The sequence below is a fragment of the Myotis nattereri genome (assembly GCF_964212035.1).
Source record: "Myotis nattereri genome assembly, chromosome: 16".
Lineage (NCBI taxonomy): Eukaryota > Metazoa > Chordata > Mammalia > Chiroptera > Vespertilionidae > Myotis > Myotis nattereri.
The window spans coordinates 37,419,043-37,440,931 of record NC_138091.1 but is presented as its reverse complement, the minus strand read 5'-3'; the positions used below and the strand labels follow the sequence as shown (position 1 = coordinate 37,440,931).

The 21,889-nt window shown below is 36.2% G+C and overlaps 1 protein-coding gene across 1 annotated transcript in view; it reads right to left on the bottom strand.

Annotated features, from left to right (window-relative positions):
* Positions 1–21,889, bottom strand: part of TANC2 (tetratricopeptide repeat, ankyrin repeat and coiled-coil containing 2) — a 251,137-nt gene that overhangs the window by 155,523 nt on the left and 73,725 nt on the right. Inside the window, exon 4 of the mRNA XM_081110818.1 lies at positions 7,470–7,652. Within this exon, the coding sequence (XP_080966944.1) occupies positions 7,470–7,652 (183 nt within the window). The remainder of the gene's footprint in view (positions 1–7,469; positions 7,653–21,889) is intronic.

Sequence of the window (21,889 nt, the reverse complement as noted above, 5' to 3'; positions counted from 1 at the left end):
GAGAGTATGGCACTATCCAAATCCCGTGTGTGTAAACATCACAAAAGGATTCTTTATTTGATAATACATGTTGACATGTAAGTGCTCAAAATATACATACTGACAAAGCCTCTCTTCTTAATAAAACTTTGTCAGGCTTCTTCTGAGCCCTGTTTTCCACTATGCCTCATCCTTGGGTCTTATACTGAAGCCTGCAGTCTAGCCAAGTTGTAGCAAGAATCCTACTAAGACAGTTTAGTGAGAATCCCCCCACCCTTGATAGCTGATCACTCTGTCCTTCGTTCAGCAAAAATTCAGTTAAATTGGTTTAGCAAAAATCCTATCTTTGATGTCTCCTCTTACTAATTTTCCATCCACTGCTGCCTTCCCTTCCTTGCTTCTTGGCTATAAATCCTTAACTGTCTTTACTGTATTTCAGAATTGAACCCAGTTCTAAACTGCGCTCTCTTTTTCCCTGTCACAATACTTCCTGAATAAAATCCCTCTTTACCACTTTTAATTATTGTCCGGCTCTAGTTTTCTTTAATAATACTGACTCATGATACCTGAAGTTATCTAAATTGAATTAAGCAATAACTGACTAACATTCTCTACTTTTTGTCTGGAAGGCTACAGGGAGAGCAATGGGAGCTACTTCTACCACTGAATAAACCTTCAACCCATAAAACTAGAGCATCTGAATTAGAAACAGTACTTGAATGAGGTCCAGACCTACTTTAATTAGCATTGGTGTTAGTATTCCAAAGAGTTTAAAAGCCTTCATTTACATTTTTTATTTAGCTTTGGAAGTATTTGGTAAGGTACTTTATCCATATGGAAATTAAAATAGAGGTATCTAATTTAGGACTGATGGGAGCTTAGATTACCACACATCTACTAGATTTTTTAATCTAATAAAATTCACTATAATACAACTTATATTTTTTCTAAAAATGCTCTTTATATTTTTAATTTGGCTTTTCAATACTTTTCTCAAGACTATGTTTCCATTTGATCTAAGTTAAAAATGACAATAAAAGCATTTATTCAATGTTTATTATATGATAGGTTGTATGTTTAAGAAATCTTATTTAATCTTCATAGAAACTCTGTATTTTTCCTAATAATAAAATTCACTGAAGTAGATCATGAATTCCAGTTTTCCCCCAAATTGCAAGATAATTATTTTCATGTAAAGAACATATAAGTGCATTAAAACATATCAGACTAACATTATGCATAGGCTTTTTTTTTTTAATCAAAATAGCTTTAAATGATTTTCACAGGGTATCTTGAAAACAAGTCAATGATTCCATTTTATCTATGATGAAAAAAATACTTCGGCTGCAGCTAGTATCTAAAATAACTAGGTTGCAGCATGATCTAATTGATTACTGTGATTTATTTACCATCTAAATTGGCTTGCCACAGTCATTCCAATCTATTGGTAGCAAATACCTTTTAAATCAGGCCAAAATTACTTTTTCCCAAAGACTAGTTAATAATCCATTTGATATCAGGTTACTCCTCGGAAAAGTAGAAAGGAACTCATTTGAGCCAATTAAGTAAATTACTTGAAGGTCACCTTCCAAAGGCTCAGAACTGATACTGAACATAGTTGATAGAAAGTCACACAAATCTTAAAGTTACAATAATTATAGCTAACATTTATGGAATACCTAACTCTGTGTCAGATGCTGACATACCAACTCATCCAATTCTGTTAATAGTCCTATAAGGTATACACTATATAATTTTTTTGGTGTTCTTTTATTTTAAATGTATTGGGGTGACACTGGTTTAGGTATATACTATTATCATTCCCATTTTAGAAACAAGTAAACTGAAGTACAGAGACTTACAGCAAATTTGCACAAGTTTATAGAATAAGGAAATGGATGTCAGGGTCCATTTTGTTACAATGCCTCATGAGATTTTGGATTTTAATGTGGAAAAAAATACAACTACTATATAAGAGTATACAACAAAATTTATGTCATCCCTTTCCCACTTTTGAGTTAGTTATTGTATCTCCATATCACACCAAATATATGTGTTTATGTGTGTATATCATTTTAAAACACCAATGGATTACTATTATTGATATTTAGATTTTCATTTTTTACTATATAAGTAATGCTATATATATACACACACACATGCATACATACATACATATACATTTCAATTTTTTTCAAATTTATCTGAGCAATAAAATTGCTGTCATAAATTATGTGCATTACAATTTTGATACATATTGTCAAACTTACAAAAAGGCTGCATCAATTTACACCCCTACCAATAGTGTGAATACTCAAAATTTAACTTCTACTAAACTTACAGTGTACATAATAGACAAACAGTATAAATTCAGTAAGTGTTGAGTAAATAGACTACTGGCACTCCCAATTATCTATATTCTAAGAAGTATGCTGATGGGCTTTATGATTTTTACCAACAAGAACATCTTGAAAAGAGCACTGAATAAGAATCTAGAGAATTGTGGCAATTCCATTACCACAACACTATGCTATCTCTGTACACTCTCTTCTATGTCCCCTCCAATGCACAGCAGTATCCAACTAGGCCAAATGAACCTTGAGGCTTGCTCAACTTCGATAGCTTCTAGTTTTCCTATATTGCTTAAACCAGCGATTTTCATCCAGCATGCTGCAAGAATTTTTAAAACATGCAATACCTATTTAGTCAGGGGCAACTGACCTCTTTTCCCTTGGACTGTCAAATAAAAAAAATGACAACAGCCAACACAACAATAGCTGTCCTACATGAATGAATCAAAATTATACACACACACAGATATAGATATAGATATATAGTCCGATTGGTATGGTACAAAATTTTAGATATTAGTTTACGTGTGCCATGACATGAAAAAGGTTGAAAATTGCTGGCTTAAATCATTTGGCTATCACTTCTGCTACTTGGAATAAAGTCTTACTAGTATTTGATTTACCAGATGCTGTGGGTGAGTTAGCTAACTTCCCTAAAGCTTAATTTTTACATTAGTATAATGAGACAAATTTGGAGTTTAAAGGCCTGGATGTTAACCTTGGCTCTGACAGCTTTCTAGTTGTATAATTTTGAGCAAGACATCTGACCTCTCTAAGACTTAATGTACTCATCTATATAATGGAGATACATGTGAAGAATACATGAGCTAATATGTGTATGTCACCCTGTAAGCATTCAAATAAGAATTATCACCATTATTATTACTATCATTCAAAAAAGTATAACTTTTAAAACATGCAAAATTTTGAAGTTCCAAATTGGTATCTAATGTTAAAAGCAATTTTTAAAAACTTCTCACCAAATTTAAACAATTTTTGCTAACAATAACAGCTAACACATTCTGGGCATTTAATATTTGCCAAATGCCATTTTAAGCAAGCATTAAACATTGTGATCAGCCTCAATGGCGTAGGCCTGATTACCCATGATGTTGAAGATATTATTATCCCCATTTTACAGATGAAGAAACAGAACTACACAGTAGTGAAGTGAGTTTCTAAGAGCTGGGTTACAAACTCAAGCAGTATAAGCCCAAAGCCTATTTCTCTCTTAACGACTTACACTGTATTAATTTGTTTTTATATTGAATAGAGTGAGGTATGTAGGTATGTGTGTAGATATACTATGTATCTATATATATATTTAACATTTAATTTTCTATCTCCAAATTTCATATATGTCTTTATTCTTGAGCAGACCTTTTCCCACTCTCACTCTCTGAAGACTAAACATAAGTCAAAATATTTAGAAATAGAATAGACCTATTTCTGCAAATGGGTCTTCATATATATACCTATGTGAAGGACTATAATAAATATGCTAAGAGTACAGAGATTACATAATAACAATGATAGGAAAAGGTTACTCCTTTATTATATCTTACAAGATTAAAAAAAGATTGTCTTTTTATCCCTTGTTAGAAGTTAAAGATCTATTTAAAGATCAGGAAATCATGTACAAGATTAATGAACATGGGATACACTAGTCTCTCATACTCCATTCTTCAGATACTTGACAACAAAATCTGATTAAAAGATATATCAGATCATATTACTTCCCATTCCAGCTCTGCTTAAAATTCTAAGAGTAGGCTCCTTACTATGACCCTAAAAACTCTGGCTTCAACCTACCCCTCCAACTATGTTCTAGTACTCCCACCCCTGACTTACTCTGCGGAAGCCACACTTGTCTTCTTTTAATTCCTGGACCATGCCAATGGTGCTTTCTGCTTTCAGGACTTTTGCACTGGCTGTTCCTTCTGCCTGGAAGGCTATGACCCTAGGTCTCCCCATGACTGGCCCCTTTTTGTTATTCAGATTTCAGTTCAAATATTTCCTCCTCTGACCACTCCATAGAAATAAATCCTACCACCACCCCAGTCTCTCACTACCCTACATCCTACTTTATTACCTTCATAGTACTTGTAATTATCTAAAATAGAGTATTTATTTATTGGTTATACGTTTATTACCAGTCTCTTTCCCAGTAGGAATATAAATACCTTCAAGGCAGGGGCCTTAATATGTCTTTTTTACCACTTTACTAACTGTATCTAAAGCAGTGCCTTTAGGGCCTAAACAAATATCTTCACTATAGCACAGAAAAGGGATTAAACACTAGAAAGTGAGAAAGAAAATAGAATAAGATGACTAATCGGGCCCTACTTATTTAACTTGGTTGGTAATATGAATATAGGGAATATAAGACAGTTGGAAGTTTAAATGCATGGAAATAGATAGATTAGTAAGTGTTGCCCTAATGGCCAGATTACATTAATGCGTTTTGTTAAGAACCATTTTCTGGTAGAAATTTCCTTATGGTCAGGTAATCTTTCTCCATTCAACTTTCTCTTTACTTATTCAAAACAAAATATAATTAGGAAAGGAAAGATAACTGATGAACAATTTACTAATATTTTAAAGTTAAGTGTTTAGATTAATTTCATTCCAGGTTAAACTAGAAAATTCTTAACATCTCTTTCAATTTGCAGAAAATTGGCCACAGAAAACTTTTTATAACATCCTCTGTCAAAAGACAAATTTCTTTCATTAAGAAATTTAAAAATGCATTTTCAAACTTTAAATTCTTAGGTCCTTGACAGTCTAGAAAAACTAGAACTATGTGTATATATTAAGTAAAACAAAACTGTTTGAGAGGATACATATACTTCAGGCATTGTGAAATTAAAACTAAATAGTTCATACATGTAATTAACCAAGTATACCTCTTATTACTGTTCCCCTGTATCACCTGAGTGATATTAGGCATGTTGTTGACTTTTTTATTATATGTATACTAGAGGCCCGGTGCACAAATTTGTGCACAGGTGGGGTCCCTGGACCTATCTAGCGATAGGGCCTATTGGGGCTGTCTCACCCAGTCCGGGAGAGAGGTACCGCGGGAGGTTGGCTGTGGGAGCACACTGATCACCAGGGGGCAGCTCCTGCATTGAGCGTCTGCCCCCTGTGGTTAGTGCGTGTCATAGCGGCCGGTCGTAATGGTTGCTTAGGTTTTTATATATATACTAGAGGCCCGGTGCACGGATTCGTGCACGGTAGCGTCCCTCGGGCTGGCCTATGCCCTCTCACAATCCGGGACCCCTGGAAGATGTCAGACTGCCGATTTCAGCCCAATCCCCACAGGCCAGGCTGAGGGACCCCACCGGTGCACGGATCTGTGCACCGGGCCTCTAGTATGCATATAAGATCTTTGGTTAATCTCTTCTCGCCCTCCCCCCTTCCCTCTGAAATTCATCAGTCTGTTTCATGTTTTCATTCCTGTGCATTGAGCATCTGCCCCCTGGTGGTCAGTGCACAACATAGCTACCGGTCGAATAGTCACTTAGGCTTCATATATATATATATATATATATATATATATATATATATTTTTTTTTTTTTCATATATCCTATATATCTTTGACTATTTAAGTTGAAGTTCAAACTGGGACAGGCAAATGAAATAGAAAAGTGCTATCTCCAAACCCTCAGGCTAGCCAGCTAACTTCTATAAGGAAATGGCTATTTCTTTTCAAGTGTGTGGTAAAATGAAGCCACTTGACAGCCATCAAATTTGTTTTTTTGTTATATTCAGTAACCAATAATACCTTAAACTGCAAGAAAAAGTGGGTGTTTCTAAGCAATGAAATTTTATTCATGCAGAATCACATAAAATTTATCCTATTTTTAGATATCAGAAGAAAATAAGTATTTTAGTAAAATATTACTCAGCTATTTTACTGACTTTTATCTAATAACCCAAGAATCAAAGTAGAGTTTGCTATTTCAATATGCCTAAAAAACAATAAATAATATAAGAGGGATGACTGATGCTTTGTGGAACTATACAATAAAGAAATATCATTTTAATGAAAAAAATATAAGCATTGTAAAAGTTTCATTCAAAATAGATGGAAGAGAGAAAATCTGACTTTGGGTGGTGGGCATACAGTACAATATACAGATCTTATAACAAAGAAAACCACCTAGAACCTATATGTTAATGTTGACCAATGTCACCCCAATAAATTAAAAAAAAATAAATGGAAGAGTCTAAAATTTCTATTTCCTCCTCTCTCCTCCTATTTTCTTAAGAATTGTCATATGATAATCAAACCTCCCTACTGTCTAGCTCAATGCCAGACACATAGGAAATAGTCAATACATCCTTTGGGAATGACTTAATTTATTGCCTCTATGTACTCATAACCCAACAAAACTAGTCAACTTCCTGACATCGGATATATACTGATAATGTTAAAAGAAATCTAACAAAGTGACCCAGGCTTACATATTTTCACACATAAGTCTCATTCAACATACTAAAATGTCTTTCCTGAAAAAGCTTAAACAAACAAAAGTTCATTTAATGAAGACAGTTTCAGATCTAACAACTTGATCTGAATGGGCAATATATATTTGAGATCATATTAAAGTCAGTGCAATCCGTAACTTATGAATGATAGTAAATATACTAAGAAGTTGGAGGAATGTACAATGGAGAGGAAAATATCTAAATCAGCTTAAAAATAGATATGAAATATACAAATCAAGAATTCAAATAAAAACATGACTAATGTACCTTTGCTGAACTATGAAGCTCTTATTATCCTAAAATTATAATATCTCCATCTGTTAATCTGACATGAACAAGCTGATAAAATGAAATCAGAACAACAGTGTATTCTGGCAAAACTTGAAATTTCCTGAAAGCCTAGAAAAATATGCCCACAACAGATGGATCATTTAGAAAATAAATACATCAATCTGTTAAACTGAATACTATTCTAATTCCCTAAATTAAAATCAGTAGAAGCTCCTCTTTCCAAGAGTCTATGACATTAGGAAGGCCAAAAAGGAAAAAAACCTAAAGATGTACATAAACAGATCTGATATGACCTAAAACGTCATACTGTTAGGTTTCCTGTTAAACATACTTAATTTAGGTAAGGTCCTTACCAGTTAACTTCTTCACAGGTTGGAGCCGAACACTGATAGACTGATGTGTGAGTAAGGGGGAGGATGGAAGAGAGCGAGACATGCCCTCCATAATCCGAATGTGCTGCATACCTTCACTCACTGGAAGTGGTGGGACGGCGTAGTCTGGCTCAAAAGCACAGTCGCTTTCTGTGGAGATGCCACCTGTTAGACAGAAGAGGATGGAAACAAAAGAGTTGGTGAGAAAAGATTCTTCCTTCTCTATTAAAATTTGTCTTTTAGGATGATTCAGAATAGCATATCCTATATAATAAAAGCCTAACATGCTAAGTGTCCGGTCATCTGGTCATCCGTTCAACCAATCAAAGCATAAGATGCTAATGATATGCTAAGGCCACTCAACTGCTCGCTATGAAGTGCACTGACCACCGGGGGGGGCAGGCAGTCGACAGGTTGACCAGTCGCTATGACGTGTTATGACGTGCTGCTGGGGTCTGGCCAATCAAGACTGAGATGGGCCAGACATGCCCTGAAGCCCTCCTGCGGTTCCTCCCCAGCTGGCCAACCTCTCACGTCCCTCCCCAGCCCCACGGTGGGGTTCCTTGGCCTGACCTGCGCCCTCTTGCAACATGGCACCCCTCGGGAGATGTTGGAGAGTGGGTTTCGGCCTGATCCTGCAGGCCAGGCTGAGAAACCCCACTGTTGCATGAATTCGTGCACTGGGCCTCTAAGTATAAAAAATAATTATAGTGTAAAGCCGTAAGTATTACAATTAGATCAAGGTCTTCAATTTTCCCCCTCCCCTACCCCATAAGACAAACACGAAAAAAAGATATTCACCTGCTTAACAATCCAATATATGCATTTGCTACTAGGTCACTATAACTATTGCTCGTCCCCTCTTCCAAGAAAGTATGTGAACATACAAGTGGATAAAAGACTGACATTATTATATGGCAACCTTTGAATCTATCTCTAACATTTTAAAAAGAGTAAACTATATGCTGTTTACTTCCATTTACATACTGTTAACTTCAACTCCTAAGAAAGTCAGATTAGATTATATACTTCAGACCAACTTTTCCCTAATAAAACTAGAACATTTTTCGGGTGTTCCAAAAAAAATAAAAAAATAAAAAAAAATAACCACACTTTGGCTGCCATTATTAAGTCCAATGGGTTAAATCTGAAAGGTAAGAAACATTAATTGGGCTATCAGCTGTTAAAGTGTGTATACATTTTTGGGGACACCCTGTATATATTTTAAATCTTCCTGAAGGCACTGTGAAGTTAATAGCATAATGAAGAATTACAGAAGAAAACTGAAGCCAGGCATTTGACAGTTTTATAGAGCTGGAAAGACAGATATTGGCATGAAGGGAGAACAAAGTTGTGGAGGGGGGCCTGGTAAAACTCCAACACTTTTGTTTGGAAGGTCAAAGGGCTACACTCTGGGAGTAAATATAAACCCAAACTAGGCTGGCCTTTACAGAACTGAAACCCAGCTCCACATGTCTACCACAAAATTAAGTTAAGGCAATTTTGGATTGCTAGTGCCTGCTAAAAACAAACATAAATCTTCTTAGAGGAAGATAACAACGTCACCATAGGTCTCAAATTATTTCCACAAATTTTCATACACAACATCGGGCCCTTAATTAACAATAACGAAGAGATAAGATAACATGAAAAAAGTAAGTCAGAAAGACCATGCAGAAGAAATAGTCTCACAAGAGATACAAATGAACCAGGAGGCACAGAATTTAAAGTAGTATGCTTAACATAAAAAAGACTAAGATACTTAGGAATAAATTTAACCAAGGAGGCAAAATATTTGTATACTGAAAACTATAAGACATTGATAAAAGAAAATTAAAAAACATACAATAGAAGATATTCTGTGTTCATCTACTGGGAAGAATTAATATTGTTAAAATGTCCATACTACCCAAAGTGATCTATAGACGTAATACAATCCCTACCAAAATTCCAATGGCATTTTTCACTGAAATAAGAAAGCAATTCTAAAACTTTGTAAGAAAAAATGAATCAAGTAATCTTGAGCAAGATGGACAAAGCTGGAGGCATCACACTTCTTGATTTCAAATTATAAAGCTATAGTAGTCAAAATAAGTTAGTAGTAGCATACAGACAGACACGCATCATGCAAACAGACCAATGGAACAGAATAGATAACCTAGAAATAAAGCCATGCATATATAGTCAACTAAACTTCAACAAGGGCACTAAGAATACACAGTGGGAAAAGGATAATATCTTCAACAAACTGTGTTGGAAAAATGAGATAGCCACATGCAAAGGAATGAAACTGGATCTTTACCTTGCACCATATACAAAAATCATGTGAAATGGGTTAAAAATGTAAACATAAGAACTGAAACTATAAAACTCCTAGAAGAAAATATAAAAGGAAAGCTCCTTAACACTGGTCTTGGCAATGATTCTTTGGATTTGACATCAAAAGCATAGGTAACAAAAACAAATGTTAACAAGTGAGACTATATCAAACTAAAAAGTTTCTGCACAGCAAAAGAAACCATCAACAAAATGAAAAAGGCAACTTACAGAATGGGAGAAAATACTGCAAACCATTTACCCAGTAAGTAATTAAAATCCAAATATTTAAGAAATTCATACCCAATAGCAAAACTAAATAACCTAATTTAAAAATGAGCAAAGGGCCCAAATAAGTATTTTTCCAAAGAAGACACAAAAATGGCCAACAGGTACATCACTAATAATCAGAGAAATGCAAATCAAAACCACAATGAGACATCACTTCATACCTGTTAGGTCAGCTATTATTAAAAAAAGTCAAAAGATAACAAGTATTAGCAATAATGTGGACAAAAGGGAACCCTTTACACTGTTGATGGGAATGTAAAGTGGTAGAGCCATTATGGAAAACAGTATGGAAGCTCCTCCAAATATTAAAAATAGAACTGCCATATTAATTAGCTATTCTACTTCTGAGTATATATCAAAAGAAATAAAATTACCTCAAAGAGATCATTGCATTCATATGCTGACTGTGGCACTATTCACAATAGCCATGATTTGGAAACAACCTCAGTTTCTATTGGTAAATAAAGAAAATGTGATTTCACACACACACACACACACACACACACACACACGAATATTATCCAGCCTCAGAAAAGGAAATCCTGCCCTTTGTGACAACATGATGAATCTGGAGGATATTATAAGCAAAATAAGCCAGACATACAAAGACAAATACTACATAATCTCACTTATATGTGGAATCTTAAAAATACAGAGAGAAGAATGGTGGTTACCACAAATTAGGGGGCTGAGGGAAAAGAAAGATGTTCAAACTTTCAGTTGTTAGATAAGTAAGTTCTGGATCTTAGCAAATTGACATCTTAATTAGCTTAATTGTGGTAATCATTTCACAATGTATATATTTATCAAAACATCATGTGGAAGCAAAACACACCCAAACTGAACTGCAATTGGAGAAAAAAATTAAAAGACAGGAGGAGAGCCTAAGGGAGCTATGGGACAACATGTAACGAAGCAACATACAAATAATAGGGGTGCCAGAACAACAGGAAGAGGAACAAGGATTAGAAAACCTATTTGAAGAAATAATGTCAGAAAACTTCCCTGAGGTGGGGAAGAAAAAAGTCACACAAGCACAGAGAGTCCCAAACAAGATGAACCCGAAAAGACCCACACCAAGACATAATTACCATGGCAAATGTTCAGGACAAAGAGAGAATCTTTAGGCTGTAAGAGAGAGGCAGAACGTTACATACAAGGGATCTCCCATTAGATTATCAAATGATTTCTCAACAGAAACACATCAGACCAGAAAAGAATGGACAGAAATTTACAAAGTGATGCAAAGCAAGGGACTGAATCCAAGAATACTCTATCCAGCAAGGCTATCATTCAAAATTGAAGGGGAAATAAGAAGCTTCACAGACAAGAAAAGGCTAAGGGAGTTTATCAGCACCAAGCCAGCAATGCAAGAAATGCTAAAGGGACTGGTGTAAAAAGAAGAAATAAAAAGCTAAGAAAGAAAACAGGCACAAAAAATAGAAATGGCTACAAACAAGTACCTTTCAATAATAACTTTAAACGTAAGTGGACTAAATGCTCCAATCAAAAGACATTGAGTGGCTGAATGGATAAAAAAAACATGACCCATATATATGCTGTCTACAAGAGACCCACCTCAGAATAAGGGACTCACACAGACTGAAAGTGAAGGGATGGAAAAATATCTTTCAGGCAAATGAAAATGAAAAAAAAGCTGGGGTAGCAATACTTATATCGGACAAAATAGACCTCAAAGTAAACCTTAACTATATCCATACCATTTGTGTTTATCAATCATCCTATATAATAAAAGGCTAATATGCAAGTTGACTGAATGGCAAAATGACCGGTTGCTATGACACGCACTGACCCCCAGGGGGCAGATGCTCAACACAGGAGCTTCCCCCTGGTGGTCAGTGCGCTTCCACAGAAGCCGGGCTCATGGCTGGCAAGCATAACAGCAGTGGTGGGAGCCTTTCCCGCCTCTGCAGCAGCGCTAAGGATGTCCAACTGACAGCTTAGGCCTGCTCCCCCCGCCCCCCCCCCCATCCCCCCAGCACATGAATTTCATGCACCAGGCCTCTAGTACTTCAATAAAGCTAGGAAACAAAGAGTGGGAAATATCAAAAACAAGCACATGGTCTTACATGAAATGATGACAATGTAGTTTAAACCAAGAAGTAAAATTAAATCAATTGTTCCCAATTGTGTTAGTTTTAATTTCAGCATATGGAATTCCAACTCATTTTGAAAACTGCTGTGGTATATCATGTATTATAATTTAACCAGTCTCTTGTTAATGGCCACTTACGCAGTTCTTTATAGATGTAGATCCTAAGTACAGAATTACTGGGGCAAAAGTGCGGAGAATTTCTATTGAGAAATACTGACCAAATACTGTATTAAAAGTCTGTATTGTCCTAGCTGGTTTTGCTCAGTGGATAGAGTGTCAACCTGTGGACTGAAGGGTTCAGGGTTCGATTCCTATCAAGGGCACATACCTCGGTTGCACCCAGGAGGCAACCAATTGACGGGTCTCTCTCACATGGATGTTTCTCTCTCTGTGTCTCTCTCCCTCCCTTCACTCTCTCTAAAAGTCCATAGAAAAGTATCCTTGGGTAAAGATTAACAACAACAACAGCAGCAGCAGCAAATCTGTATCATGTTGCATGTTTTTTTAAAAAAGGTATGTTTAATATTTGAGAAAAATAAAAGTATAGAATTTCAGCAATGACTTAAAATTATGAAAACATAAACTTAATAGATGGACTGAGCAAGAGATTAGATAGAATTAATAAACTGGAAAATAAAACATTTGTGCATCAAGGGCACTATCAAGAGAGTGAAAAAACCCTCAGAATGATAGAAAATATTTGCAAATCATGTATCTGATAAGTGTCTAGAATTCAGAATGTATAAAGAACTCCTACAAATTAACAATAAAAAGACAAACAATACAATTTAAAAACAGGCAAAGGACTTGAAAAGACCTTCAAAGGAATGAAGAAGATCTATAAATTGATAATAAGCACTCAACATTAAAAGATATTCAACATTATTTAGTCATTACAGAAATGCAAATCAAAGCCACAATGAGATATTGCTTTAAACCCACTAGGTCAGCGGTTCTCAACCTGTGGGTCGCGATTTCTTTGGCGGTCGAACGACCCTTTCACAGGGGTCGCCTAAGATCATCCTGCATATCAGATATTTACATGACGATTCATAACAGTAGCAACCTTACAGTTATGAAGTAGCAACGAAAATAATTTTATGGTTGGGTCACAACATGAGGAACTGTATTTAAAGGGCCAGAAGGTTGAGAACCACTGCACTAGGTGTTTTTTTTTTTAATTCTCACCTGAGTATACGTTTTTTACTGATTTTTAGAGAGAGGGGAAGGAAGAGAAAAAGAGAGAGAGAGAGAGAGAGAGAGAGAGAGAAAGAAATATTGATGTGAGTGAGAAACATCAATTGGTTGCCTCCTGTACAAGTGAGTGAAGCACCTCTTTTCACTTGAAATGTTCCAAGTTAAAACTTGGATGATAATTTTAGAATCTAATAATACTCCTTAAGGAATAATATTGCAATTAGTCCAATCTGGATGTCCTAGTTTACTTTTCTGCGTAAAAATATTTTCCTTCATCTTCTCTGTCCTATAAATTGTGCTTGAACTCACTGTAGCTATAGGGAAGAGAAAAAAACTAAAAAATATATGTTTTAAGTAAAGAAAAGTACTGGGAAGCATTCACATAATTGGACTGAATTAGTCAATCTTTCTTGGGTAAACAGCAATCTCAAAATGTCTGTAGTCTCCACAACAACATTATCTTTATGTTCATGAAGTCTGCAGAATGACTTGGATCAGCTGATCTAGATTGGGCTATCAGGTTCAGAACTACTCTGATGTGTCTTTGATTTTGGGCCTACTCACTGAAGGGTCAGTAGTTACATAGGGAATGCTCTTCTTCTCTATGGTAGGTCACAAAAGTGCAGGAGGCCAAGTCAAGTCAGAGGAGCATATTTAAGGCCTCTGTTCACTCACATTCCACCTGGCACACTTTAGTGAGAACTACTAAAAAATTACATAGCAAAAGAAATGAAAATATAATTTTATAACAGGAAGGAAGTAAAAAATTGGGAATCCAATTTACCAAGCATATAAGAGAATATTTATTGGTAACCCAAATTACTTAATCTTTATTTCCTACCTTTCTTTTGACTACCACTTTTCTTGCTTCAATCAACCAAACAGAAGTTACTGAAATAAGGTGATGGAGATAATGGCAGAAAAATATAAACTGCTACTTTGACAGAAAATATTCAGTTATGTTGGACACATTGTGATTAGACATTCAAAAACTGATCTAAGAAAGCACAGAAATAGCAAGTACAAGGCCCGCCCTAGCCAAGTAGCTCAGCTAGTTGGAGAATCATCCTGTATACCAAAAGATGGTGGATTCAACTCAGGGCACATACAGAAGGCAACCAATTGATGTTTCTCTGTCACACCAATGTTTCTCTTTCTCTCTCTCCCCGTTTCCTCTCTCTCTAAAATCAATAATCATCATCATCATCATCATCTCAGGTAAGGATTAAAAAATGAAATATTAGTAATTATGAGTCAATAAAATTTCAGTCATCACTGTCTTTTTTTTTAATTCTCACCCAAGTATACGTTTTTACTGATTTTTAGAGAGAGGGGAAGGAAGAGAAAAAGAGAAAGAGAGAGAGAGAGAGAGAGAGAGAGAGAGAGAGAAACACTGATGTGAGTGAGAAACATCAACTGGTTGCCTCCTGTACATACTCGGGTGAGAATTAAAAAAAAAAGACAGTGATGACTGAAATTTTATTGACTCATAATTACTAATATTTCATTTCTTAATCCTTACCTGAGATGATGATGATGATTATTGATTTTAGAGAGAGAGGAAACGGGGAGAGAGAGAAAGAGAAACATTGGTGTGACAGAGAAACATCAATTGGTTGCCTTCTGTATAGGAGGCATTTAATACAGATGATTATTAGATACTAGAAGCCTGGTTCATGAAATTCGTGCACTGGGTGTGTGTGTGTGTGTGTGTGTGGAGGGTGTCCCTCAGCCAAGCCTGCATCCTCTCCAATCTGGGACCCCTCAGGGGATGTCCGACTGCAGGTTTAGGGCCCAATCCCACAGCAGTCGGACATCCCTCTCACAATCCGGGATGGCTGGCTTCTAACCGCTCACCTGCCTGCCTGCCTGATTGCCCCCTAATCACTCCCCTGCCAGCTTGATCGATGCCTAACTGCTCCCCTGCCGGCCTAGTCACCCCCAACTGCCCTTCCCTGCCATCCCGGTCACCCCTAACTGCCCTCCCCTGCTGGCCTGGTTGCCCCTATCTGCCCTCCCCTGCTGGCCATCTTGTGACAGCCATCTTGTGTGAGGGCACAACAGTCAATTTGTATATTACCACTTTATTATATAGGATTAAAGTTCAAGTTAATTTAAAAATTCTTTATCCTAAGGCAATACCTATTCTAAAGAACTACATTCTAATATTTCAACTTATGTAAATAACCACAAATAACACTTAAAAAACAAACCCCCAAGCATAATTTATTGAACCATACACATGATTTGCAAATTTTTCAGTTTACATGTCATACTTCAATAAAAGTTTATTTTTAAAACGTACACAGAAAAACAAAACAAAACATAGCATGGTGATAAACTAACTCCTAAAGTCAAGAGCTCTTACATATTTCAGAAACAAAGAGGTTTTGCCTACATTATTCCAAATGTTCTTTTAAATCAAGGCTTATACCACTCTGTGAGTTGGGGATATTCTCACCAGTCGATCTATCAGGCAGGAAACAGGCTAAGAGAAGTGTAAAAACTAGTATAGGATCATGTAGTCAGAGAGCATGAATGCCTATGTAGAAAATTCTAAGGAATCTACAAAAAAGCTGCTAAAAAAAAAATGAGTTAAGAAAACTCAAAAGTTAAAGCAGCAATTTTCAACCTTTTTCATCTCATGGTACATATAAACTAATTACTAAAATTCTGCAGTACACCAAAAAATATACTTTTTCCTATCTGATGTAAAAAATAGGTATACTTTTGATTCATTCACACTGGACAGCTATTGTTATGTTGGCTGTTGCTATTTTTTATTTGACAATCTAAGGAAAAAGAGGTCATTGCCCCTGAAATAGCCAGGGACTGCATGTTTTAAAAATTCTTATGGCACACTGGCTGAAAATCACTGCTCTACAATGAAAGCATCATTAACAATAGGTATTTTATCTGCCTTGTTTACTGTTTTTGCCCCTCAGTCTGATTGAAACCTGGGTTCTGGGAGGATAGGGATGGTTTAGCTGACCCAGGCCTCTAGTCTTCTGTGGAGGCCCAGAGCTGACCCTTCCACCTACGTATCCTATTGGTGTTTTCTTCTCATGATCCTGATCTCAACACAGAAGGAACGTCTTTTCTTACAAAAGCTTGAATGCACTGGCTAGGATCTCCCAACACAGTTGAAAGAAAGTAGTGAAAGCAGGCATCAGAGAGGGAAAACTCAGCTTTTCCTTACAATGTCTGCATCAATGAGATACAAGTAAAAGGGAATCTTAGTGAGATATGTGTTATGAATGTAATCTATGTAAAAAAGCCCTTTAGAGGGAATACTAATCTTATTTTGTAGGAGAGAAATCATAGAGGAGAGAAAATCATGAATGTATGAATTATAAGAAAGCCTTCAGTAACTATTATTCCTGTTACAGACATGGGAGATTTAAAAATGAAAGGAAACTCTTTAAATAATTTCATAGCAAGAAAGCATCTAGGCTATTTTCATCCCCAAAACGTACATGAGATCTCACACTGAAGACAAACTTTATTAAGGTAAAAAGTGTGGAAAATTCTTCAGGAACATCTCTAGTCTTGTGGTGCACAAGAGAATACATACTGGGAAGACAATCTATGAACACAAAGTCTTATGGGAAGGCCTACAGCTGAATCACTCAGTTTACTATTCACCAGAGCATTGATCCACACTGGGAAGAAACTCTACAAATGCAATGACTGAGAAAGTGCCTTCAGGAGGAACATTAAGCTCACAATGCCTATGTGAATACACACAAGAGAGAAACACTATATCTATAATGAATTCAAAATACTCTTTAAAAGGAACTTTATTTAACCTTACTGAACACATGAGAAGATCCTGATGAGGAATTATATGAATGAAGTGACTATGGATAAGTTATCAGAAGTCACTCATCCCATGGGGGAAAGGTGAACACACAGAGAAGAGAAACTTTTTATGTGTAATGAATGTGAGAAAGGCTTCAATGATCCCTTTCACCTTTATAGAAATACAAGAATTCACACTGGAGAGGAACCTTTTAAATATATACAATGTGGGAAAGCCTTCAGCCCAAAAATTTCCCTAATTTTACATAACAGAATTAATACAAAGAAACAAAGAGTATGAGTGTTTAACAAGTACCAGCAAGGATTTGATATTGAAAAACTTGACTAGGTTCCAGTTCCAGGAAAGATAGAACGAGCATATTTTACCTTTACTCACCCACTGAATGCAAATATAAACCCTTGAAAGGATACACAGAGCTCACTACCAGTTTCCCAAGAGGGACAAAAAAACAAACAAACAAAAACAAAACAACCTCCCAATTGAGAAGCACCAAAGAAGTTCACAGTCCAGGGACATAGGCTTACCAAAAGACTGAGACCTAATCATAGGACTACAGGACGCTTTTCCGCCCCCACCTTACATTTACATTACTATTTACCACAGTTTATATTACCCAGTACAAGTTGTCCACTTTTCAGCAGAAACTTACAAGGCATACTCAAAGGTAAAAAAAAAAAAAATTAAAAAAAAAATACTTTGAAGAGACAGAACATACATCAGAAGCAGACCCAGATATGATAGGAATGTTTAAATTCAGGCTATGATTTTTTTTAAATATATATTTTCTTATTGATTTCAGAGAAGGAGAGAGAGATAGAAACATTAATGATGAGAGAGAATCATTGATCAGCTGCCTCCTGCATGCTCCCTACTGGGGATCAAGCCCACAACCCGGGCATGTGCCCTGACCAGGAATCAAACCGTGACCTTCTGTTTCCTAGGTCGACGCTCAACCACTGAGTCACACTGGCCGGACCAGGCTATAAATTTTAAAAATAAAATACTTACATATAATTCTAAAAAATGTACACTATCCATATCAGAAAAACGATAAAACTCTGATGAAAGAAATCAAATATATAAATAGATGGAGAGAGTTCATATTCATGGATAGGAAGAATCAAAATTGTCAAAATGTCAGCTCTTTCCAAACTAATCTAACAGACCAATCGGAATTAAATCCCAGGAAGTTATTTTTGCTGATATCAACAAACTAATTCTAATGTCTATATGGAGAGTCAAGGAACCAGAATAGCCAACTCAATATTTGAAGGGGAAGAACAAAAACAGGGGACTGACAATACTAAACTTCAAGACATACTATAAAGCTACAGTAATCAAACAGTGTGATACTGTGAAAAAGAATAAACAAATAGATCAATGGAATAGAATACAGAGCCTAGAAATGGACCCACATATAGTTAACTCATCTTTGACAAAGTAGCAAAGAGGAAATACATGCAGAAAAGACAGCCTTTTCAACAAATAGTGCTGGGACAACTGAACATCCACATTTTTTAAAAAAAGAATCTAAAAATAAACCTTATACCCCTTCAAAAAAAATTAACTCAGAATGGATCATATACCTAAAAAAAATATGCGATACTATAAAACTCCTAGGAGAAAATCTCAATGACCTTGGATGTGGCAAATACTTTTTAGATATAACCCTAAAGGCATGATCCATGAAAGAAATAACTGATATGCTAGACTTCATTAACATTAAAACTTCGGTGTGAAAAACACTGTCAAGAAAATAAGAAAAACTTCAGACTGGGAGAAAATATTTGCAAAAGACACATCTGATAAAGAACTGTTACCCAAAATACACAAACTCAACAACAAGAAAATGTAAAACACAGGCAAAAGAAGGTATATAGATGGCAATAAACATATGAAAAGATATTCAACATTATATACCATTAAATTGCAAATGAAAACAATAATGAGATACCCCTACACACCTATTAGAATAGTCAAAATCTAAAACCCTGACCACACCAAATGCTGACAAGGATGTGAAGCAAAAGGAACTCTCATTCATTGCCAGTAGGAATGCAAAATGGACAATGTACTTCGGAAGACAGTTTGGCAATTTCTTACAAAACTAAACATACTCCTACCTTATAATCCAGCAATCCTGCTCCTTGGTATTTACCCAAATGAGTTGAACTTATAGCCACACAAAAAACTGCACGTGGGTGTTTACTGCAGCTTTACTCACTACTGTCAAACTTGGAAGCAACCAAGAATTCCTTCACTAAGTGAATGGATAAATAAACTGTAATGCATCCAGACAATGTAATATTATTCATTGCTAAAAAGAAATGAGCTTATCACACCATGAAAAGACATGGAGGAACCTTAAATGTATATTACTAAGTAAAAGCTGCCAATCAGAAAAAGGTATATATTGTACAATTCCAACTATATGACATTCTGGAAAATGCAAAACTATGGAAACAGTAAAAAGATCAGTGGTTTCCAGGAACTGAAGGAAGGGAAGGATGAACAGAGTGTAGAGCAGTGGTTCTCAACCTTCCTAATGCTGCGACCCTTTAACACAGTTCCTCATGTTGTGGTGACTCCCAATTTCATTGTTACCAATTGAACATAATTAAAGCATAGTGATTAATCACAAAAAAATATGTAATTATATATGTGTTTTCCGATGGTCTTAGGCGACCCCTGTGAAGGGTCGTTTGGTCCCCAAAGGGGTCGCGACCCACAAGTTGAGAACCGCTGGTGTAGAGGGAGGATTTGTAGGCCAGTGAAACTATTCTATATACTATAATGGTAGATACACGTCATTATACATTTCTCAAAATCCACAGAATGTACAAAACATCAAGAGTAAATCCTACTGTAAAATATGGTTTTGGATGATTATGATGTGTCAATGTAGGTTGTAAGAAATGTACCTCCGTGGAGCAGGATGTTAATAGTGGAGGAGGCTGTGTAAACATGGGTGTAAGAGGCATATAGAAATTCTTTGTACTTTCCACTTAATTTTACTATGAACCCAAAACTACTCTAAAATATAAAATCTACTTTTTAAAAATTAAACACACAAACATAACAATAAAAAGGCTGCATATCTGAGGAGCCTGAAAATAAATAGTAATGGGCAGACTGGGAAAGGAGCACAGAACATGAAGTTCCACTGAAGTGGTGGTGAATTTACCACTTAAAAAAAAAATGTTTTTATTTATTTCAGAGAGAGGAAGGGAGAGGGAGAGAGAGATAGAAATGTCAATGCTGAGAGAGAATCATTGATTGGCTGCCTCCTGCATGCCCTCTACTAGAGATCGAGCCCAAAACCCAGGCAGCATGTGCCCTAACCTGGAATCAAACCATGACCCCCTGGTTCATGCATATGTCAACCACTGAGCCACACCAGCCGAGCAACTTATCATGTTTCTTCCTCAGGTATTGCCTGGCCTGGACTCAGAGGCAGCCCAAAACTCCTTAAGTGTACACGGGGTTTAAAAAAAAAAAAAAAAAAGCTCCAAGAAAATTCCTCCCTTTCTGGTGAGGAGCAGGAAAGGAGGCCCTTACTGGTCTGAGAGACCAAGGGAAATTCGCTTCCCGCCCGCCCTCGGTCTCCAGGCAATTCTAGGGCAGCAGCGGCACAGAGGTAGTAGTGGTGACTGGGCAGGTACCTAAAACTCTGAGAGAAGGTAATCCTTTTCTCTGACTCAAGGAAATATGATCCCAAAAATGTGAGGCAAATTTTCATTGCTGCTTTTCCTCTTATCACTTAACCTGGATACAGATACAGTGGCCGAAATTGAACAGCAAAACAGGAAACTAGAGTCCCTATTTTTTAGCCTGAGTATGGGAAGGGAGATTCTGGGGAACTGGAAAGTGTTGGTGAGATTGGGGTGAGGTGGGATAGCAAAGAAAACAATCCCATCAAGTTGACCATGAACTTCTGGTACCATCTCTGAGCTCTGCATGCATGGATCTGGTCCTAAACAATATGCCACAGGCTTTGAGAATACAGCAACAAGATATACCACCACTTTGATACCAGAATCGATAATGGATCACATATGTGGAACTGAACTAAGGAGTACTACTGCAAGTGCTTAGAAAACTGAACTGACACATTGGGACCACAGCCCCTAGAAAATAGTTAGGAACCTTTGTCGTGAACATAATCTAGTTGACTGGCAACTGACACACACACACACACACACACACACACACACACACACACTCAACATTCTCCTTAGGTTTTAAATAAAACCCAGGGTCTCATATTGTCATATTCAAAATGTCCAAGATATAATCCAAAATTATATGGTGTATGATCCAACAGGAAAATTTCAACTTGAGAAGGAAAAAATCCATAAAAAGATGTCATTCCTGAGATTACACAGATATTATAATAATAAAATAAAGAACTTAAAGCAACTATTAGAAGAATGCTTCAATAAATAAAGGCAAACATTCTTGAAAAGAACAGAGATAGAAAAATCTCAAAATCTGGTGTATATTTTACACATACAACACATTTTCCTTCACACTAGTCACATTTCAAGTATTCAACAGCCACAGGTAACCAATGACTGACTACTGTATTGCAGAGTAAAGTTCCATACCTATATCCAAAATCAAATTCAATCAGTCTCTAGAGTATAAGGTAAAATGTCT